This window comes from Chaetura pelagica, unplaced genomic scaffold (genome assembly GCF_000747805.2).
Source record: "Chaetura pelagica isolate M959 unplaced genomic scaffold, ChaPel_1.0 scaffold415, whole genome shotgun sequence".
In the NCBI taxonomy this organism is placed as follows: Eukaryota; Metazoa; Chordata; class Aves; order Apodiformes; family Apodidae; genus Chaetura; species Chaetura pelagica.
Genome location: NW_009953398.1, coordinates 634,318 through 640,814, shown reverse-complemented (window position 1 = coordinate 640,814; position 6,497 = coordinate 634,318). Strand labels below are relative to the sequence as shown.

At 52.2% G+C, this 6,497-nt stretch overlaps 1 protein-coding gene across 1 annotated transcript in view; it reads right to left on the bottom strand.

Annotated features, from left to right (window-relative positions):
* GSS (glutathione synthetase) overlaps nucleotides 1-5,412 on the bottom strand; it is an 18,644-nt gene extending 13,232 nt beyond the window's left edge. Inside the window, exons 1-2 of the mRNA XM_009998391.1 lie at nucleotides 5,404-5,412; nucleotides 4,820-4,843 (exon numbers count right to left, since the gene is read on the bottom strand). Coding sequence (XP_009996693.1) covers nucleotides 4,820-4,843; nucleotides 5,404-5,412 — 33 coding nt within the window. The remainder of the gene's footprint in view (nucleotides 1-4,819; nucleotides 4,844-5,403) is intronic.
* Nucleotides 5,413-6,497: the final 1,085 nt, after the last annotated feature.

Genomic DNA, 6,497 nt, shown 5'->3' with positions numbered 1-6,497 from the left:
CAGATCTGAGGGGTCTGAGGGGACAGAGCTGAGGGGTCTGTGAGGGGATAGAGCTGAGGGGTCTGAGGGGACAGAGCTGAGGGGTCTGAGGGGACAGAGCTGAGGGGTCTGAGGGGACAGAGCTGAGGGGTCTGAGGGGACAGAGCTGAGGGGTCTGAGGGGACAGAGCTGAGGGGTCTGAGGGGACAGAGCTGAGGGGTCTGAGGGGACAGAGCTGAGGGGTCTGAGGGGACAGAGCTGAGGGGTCTGTGAGGGGACAGAGCTGAGGGGTCTGTGAGGGGACAGAGCTGAGGGGTGTGAGGGGACAGAGCTGAGGGGTGTTAGAGCTGAGGGCAGGGGGAGTGCAGAGACCCCAGCTCATCCAGCCAGAACAGCCACATTTTGCATTCAGCACAGACATGGAGCTGCTGGAGAGGGTCCAGGGGAGGCCACAGAGATGATCCAAGGACTGGAGCAGCTCTGCTTTGGAGCCAGGCTGGGAGAGTTGGGGTGTTCAGCCTGGAGAAGAGAAGGCTCCAGGGAGACCTTAGAGCAGCTTCCAGTGCCTGAAGGGGCTCCAGGAGAGCTGGGGAGGGACTTTCACCAGAGAGGGCAGTGATAGGACAAGGGGTCACAGTTTTAAACTGAAAGAGTGGAAATTCAGGTCAGACATCAGGAAGAAATTCTTTGCTATGAGGGTGGTGAGAGCCTGGCCCAGGCTGCCCAGGGAAGCTGTGGCTGCCCCATCCCTGGCAGTGTTGAAGGGCAGGTTGGATGGGGCTTGGAGCAACCTGGGCTGGTGGGAGGTGTCCCTGCCCATGCAGGCCTGCCTTTGGAAAGCAAAGAAGCCAAACTGATCCAACACTGGCAAAACCTTCAGGTTTTCCATTTCTTCAGCATCTCCATTGCCCACATCCGTCTGCTGTGCTGCTCCCACAGGACCAGGAGAAGGGGGTGGCTGGGGGTACCTCCATGCAGCCCCCACTGCTTGTTCCCAGAGAGCCTGCTGAGTGCCCCCAGGGGACATCCCTGGCCATGTGCCATGAGGACTCAGCTCTCCCGAGTGCTGGGTGGTCTCTGGGATGCCCTGGGCACAGCAAGCTGATCTTTTCCTCCCACTTGAGCTGGGTATTTATGCTCACTTGCTCTGGGCTCAGCAGGGGATAGGGTTGCTCTCTGCTCCTGTGTCGGGTGAGCCGAGGCTGGGGGCTGTTCCTCTGCCTCTCCAGCCCGTGCATCTGGTAAATCTCAGATTTCAGAGCAGTTTTGTGTCCTTGCAGGACGTTCATTTCCCAGCAATAGGGCTGGGACTGGTAGTGTGACAAACCAAGAGGGTTCTCTCTGCAGGGATGGGTCTGTATTAGGAACAGATAAAATTTATGTGTAAATAAATCCAAAAACCAAAACAGATCCTTCCTACTCTTTGATTTAAAGGAACAGTCAGTCCTAACTCTCTCTGCCCTTACAGTAAGTGTCATCAAATGGAACAACCAGTTTGCCAGTAAAGTACCATCAATGCAACAGCATAACAAGAAAAAAGAATTATTGTCATCACAAGGCAATTAATTTCTGTACCTACTGGAGTAATGTAATTACTTCAGCATTTTCACAGCACATTTATGATGTGACTGTGAGGCCCCAACAGAAGCAGTGGGGCTGGACCTGCCTTATAAACACCTGAAATCACTGATGCTTGTGTGTAGCCAACAGAACAACAACTGAACACCTCAGATCTGCATCTTTATTTGGACTTAATTGTTCACTGCTCTGGGAGCAGAACAAGTAAATCCATGTTTGATGCTCAGATCCTGCAAGCACAAAAGCAGGACATGATTAATTATTTCATTGACTTGGCCAAGTCAAGGGACAACCAGCTCTTTATCCTATTACCAACACCAGGAGTTGTCCAGGTCAGCACAAGCCTCTTAGCTCTGCTTTTAGATATTGAGCTGTGAAATAAGCTCAGTGATTTCTGTGCTGCACCCATCTTGTCTCTTCTCTGGATGTGGGAGTCCTGCTCTTTCCGTCGTTGCTTTGATCAGTAACTGTGGATTCACACCTGAATTAATACAGATCCAGGCTGTAAATTTCTGGACTGGTAGATCCAATCTTGTCACACTGGAAAACTGCAGCAGGAGCCTGCTTGGACCCTCCCATGGGGCAAGGACTGTTGGTCTGCGTGGTGAGATCTGGAAGTGAGGAGCAAAGTCCCAAGAGTTTAAACAATGATGCAAAAGGACAGAGTTTACTCAAACTGAAGCATTTCCCCTCTCAATCCTCAGTCAGGGCAGCATCCCGAGTTCCCCCTCTGAGACAGTCTGAGAAAGGGCATAAAGAATTTGAATTTCTAAGCAAAACATTGTAAAAGATGATCCAGTTTCATTGCAGATAAGTTGAAAAAAGGTGCTGCCCTGGGCTTGGGAGCTCCCAGAACAAATGCACCCTGCTCTGACTGGGAAAACCTTTTGATAGAGAGCTCTGCCTTGCCTTTTCTTTCTCTTTTCCAAATTCAGTCTGAAAAATTAGAGCTTTTCCAAGTAATCCAGTAGCCCAGGAAGGATTTGTACATGGACACAGCCCATCACCTCTGCTACAGCCCCAGAGAGCTGCAGCTCAGAGAAGGTTCAATGATAAAAAAAAAATATGGCAGTCATGGTATTTGGCATGTTACAGGCAACAAAAGATGAACAACAGCAACTGGGACGTTATCTTTGTTTGCTAAAAATAGAGTCCCACAAAGCTTAAAGAAAAGCACTTTATGCTTGTAAACCTCTCCCCTGGCTGTGAAAGAGCCTTCCAAGATGGGCTTTGTGGCTCTGGGGGGGCGCATCCCCTTTCAAAGGCTCAGACAATTGAAACTCAATACATCAGCCATGATGGGGTGTGTGTGTGGGGGGAAATAAATAGTTCAGACAAGCCCCTGCTCTTCTAACTCATCAGAACCCAATGCATGAACAGGAGCTTTAGGGCAAGTACATCCAGCCACATCCCGTGCCCAGTTATGCCTGCAGCACAGCCCTGGTCACCCTGGCCACCCTGGCACTCTAGGCACTGGCATAGCCACCAGAAAATGAGCAGGTTTGTGTGCCCACGCCACTGCTGAGCTATGCATGGGCATTTGATCCCTGGCATCTGCCAGGCAGGTGGCAGAGCTGGGTGCCTGGCTGCCCCTCTGCACCCTCAGAGAACCTCCCCTCAGCCACACATGGGCACACTCGCCTTCCCCCGTACCCTGTAACGGAGGCAAATCATTTAAATCCCCCCCATTCTCCTTTGCTTTTCCAGCTGCGGAGAAACCAACTTAGCCAAGCCTGAAGTTTTGGCTGACTCTGCAGCACCTCAGGATCTTTGTGCAACAGTGCAGAAACTCCTTTTTGCAATGGAGTAGCACCAGAGCCATTGACGTGACCCTGCGAGCGGAGGGGATGATGTGATGTTTGGCACCAGCCAAATAAAGACAGAACAATGGGGCTATTTTTGTGGAGGAGAGTTCAGAGGCCTCTGCAGGAAGCCAAACCTCAAGCTGGCCCATCACGCACACAAAAAAAAAACCCCAAGACAGAGCTCTTGTACCCCAGCTTCTCTGTCACATAAATACCAGCTTCTGCCAGGGCATGAAAGAAATCTATTGTCTCTAAGGCCACATTTCGATGCAAAATGCTCTGGTAAGGCCAGCAATCTTAAACCCCCCACACGTGTGCCTATTGTTTGAAGTGCAGAACAATTGAAGGGTGCTCTCATGGGCTAAAGATAGAAAGGCAGCTGGTGCTGTCCTTTTCCCTGTAACTGAGAATAAAACAATACCCAAGTATTGTCTGCATTGCTGGAGCGATGACATTGGACTCTCTGCCAAGAGAGCATCTAAAAGATCAATGAAACCCGGGTTATTTATAAACGGGTAGTGTCATTTCTTCCCCAAAGTGATTTCACTTCCTTAGCTTTTCCACCAGGCTTTTCTGCTCCATGAAGTGGCCGTGGAGTGAGGTATAAATAGTACCGAGCTCGGCTGCGAGAGAGGCAGCGGGACCAGCTGCTGGAAAATGAAGCTGCTGTGGCTGGACCTGAGTTTGGCTGCACCTTCACTTCCCCGAGATGTGCCCAAGCTTCTACAGCATCCAGGTGGGGACCAGCCATGGTGCTGACCCCCTTCTGCCATGGGGGAGCAGGTCCCTTCAGGGCCAGAGTCCCACCAGCACCAGGACTTTGTTTCTGGGGAAGGTTTTGAGGAGGTAGGCAGTAGCACAGGCTGCATGTGTGTCCTGCCGTGCTGGGGTGCTCAGGGTAACCCTTGAGCCCAAACACTGTGGGAAAGAGCCTTGCTTAGGGACAGGGGACATCTTGTAGGGGAAAGCTGCTGTCTGCAAGGTGGCATCTCACCAGGACATATCCAGACCAGAGACTGCCAAACCTGGAGTTTGGAGAAAGAAAAGCCCATCTTGTCTGATGGGCCGTAGTGAGGTGAGAAGGTCTCCTGTGGTGAAATGAGAACATGAATGAATGTTGCTCCATCCAAGTTGACAGCCAGTCTTGAGAAAGGTCCAAGCCTACCAGATCCCATGAAAAACTCCCATGTCTGCTGCCACTCCATCTTGAAATACTGTCCCTTGTCATGAGAGAGGGATCTCATGTCTGAGCGGTGTCTGAACCCACAGTTCCTAGAAGTTCCTAGAAGTTCCTAGAAGGCTAGGTTGGTGGGCCAGGAGAGCGGAGCCATGGCCTTCACCAGGAAGGAAACAACTGCCAAATCCAAGCAGCAGGTCCCATCCCAGTGTGGCAGCTTCCATCAGCTCTTCTCAACATGACCCTAGTCCACTTTCCCATGGATCAAAGGAGAAGGTGCATGAGAAGTGGAGGGGGCAGGGGGCTATAATGGAATTGCCCTGGGGACCAGCACTCTGTGAGGGGCTGGTTGTGTGGGCTTGGTGTGTGTACAGGACACTACCCGACCTCATGCTCCCAGATCTCAAAGCAGATGAAAACTGCTGCAAACCCAGAACAGCTCAGAGCTCTGCAGGGTCTGGGTCCTGCACATGGACTGGCCAAACCACCTCCTGGCTCTGGTTCTTCTCTGGCTCTCTGCCTCCCTTGCAGCCTCCAAAGGCAGCCCCTGGCCATGATTTCCAGCAGCTGCTGGGCCAGGCTCTGCCTGGGCAGGCCAGCTGCAATTAAGGTGCTATTAAGTATTCAAATGAGCCAGGCAAGATTCTCTTTTCTCTCATTGTTTTGAAGTCTGTGACCAAAACCTCCAGCCACTTCACTGAATGCTCCGATGTTCCTGCAATTTTTGCACTGTTCACTACAACCTTTCTTCCCAAACAGATGCTTTAAGGTGGCAACATCCAGAAAAAAACTCCTTGAACCTCAAATCTGGTAAATTCAAAGTGGACAAACAAAATCTCTCCAGTTTTCTCCATGTGATCTCACTGTCTCCATGCCTGCTTGTGACCTTCCCAGCACCTTGCTCGCTAACTCTGGAAACTCACATCTTGTCTCTTCAAGGTCCTTTCTCAATCCTGATTCTCATTTTGGAGACTTCCTGCATGCAGTGGGAGCACAGGGTGCTCTGAGGCTTGGCCATCAGTGTGTCTGTGCTGCACAAGCCTTGTGCCATGATGAGGTGTGTACCACTACACCCAGGTGCTCATGGCAGCAGCAGCTTCTTGCATGTTCATGAAGGGTCACAGAGGCAGCACTTCTCCCACAGCCAAAGGACAGGCAGCTCAGAAGAGGGGGACCAGCACTGTCTCCAGGGTGGGATGTCCAGGCAGCTGAGCACATGTCATGGGAAATGCCCAGGGAACTGTGAGAAGAGAGGATCCAGTGCTAACTCCATCTCAGGTCTCAGAGGAGCATCTGCCCGTTGGGATCCCTGCACCCACCTCCTGATGATGTCCAGGGGTGCAGGGAAAGCTTTGCTAGGGTGGTGGCTGCTGTCCCTCTTGCTTTGGTGGGGCATCTGGAGGGATTCATGGAGCTACTGGAGAGAGTCCAGAGGAGATGATCAGAGGGCTGGAGCACCTATCCTCTGAAGACAGGCTGAGAGACTTTGGGGTACTCAGCCTGGAGAAGAGAAGGCCCCAGGGAGACCTTAGAGCACCTTCCAGTGCCTGAAGGGGCTCCAGGAAAGCTGGGGAGGGGCCTGGGACAAGGGCAGGGAGGGAGAGGACAAGGGGGAATGGGTTAAATGGAAGAGGGCAGATTTAGGTGAGACATGAGGAGGAAATTCTTCACCATGAGGGTGGTGAGACCTTGGCCCAGGTTGCCCAGGGAAGCTGTGGCTGCCCCATCCCTGGCAGTGTTGAAGGGCAGGTTGGATGAGGCTTGGAGCAGCCTGGGCTGGTGGGAGGTGTCCCTGCCCATGCAGGGGTTTGGAACCAGATGATCTTCTAGATCCCTTCCAACTCAAACCCTTCTGTGATTCTATGATTCAGGGCTTTGCTTTGGAGGGAGCCAGAGGGACACTGCCAGCCTGACAGTGCTGGCCTGTCACCTCTGCCTGCCACGCTGTGAGCAGACAT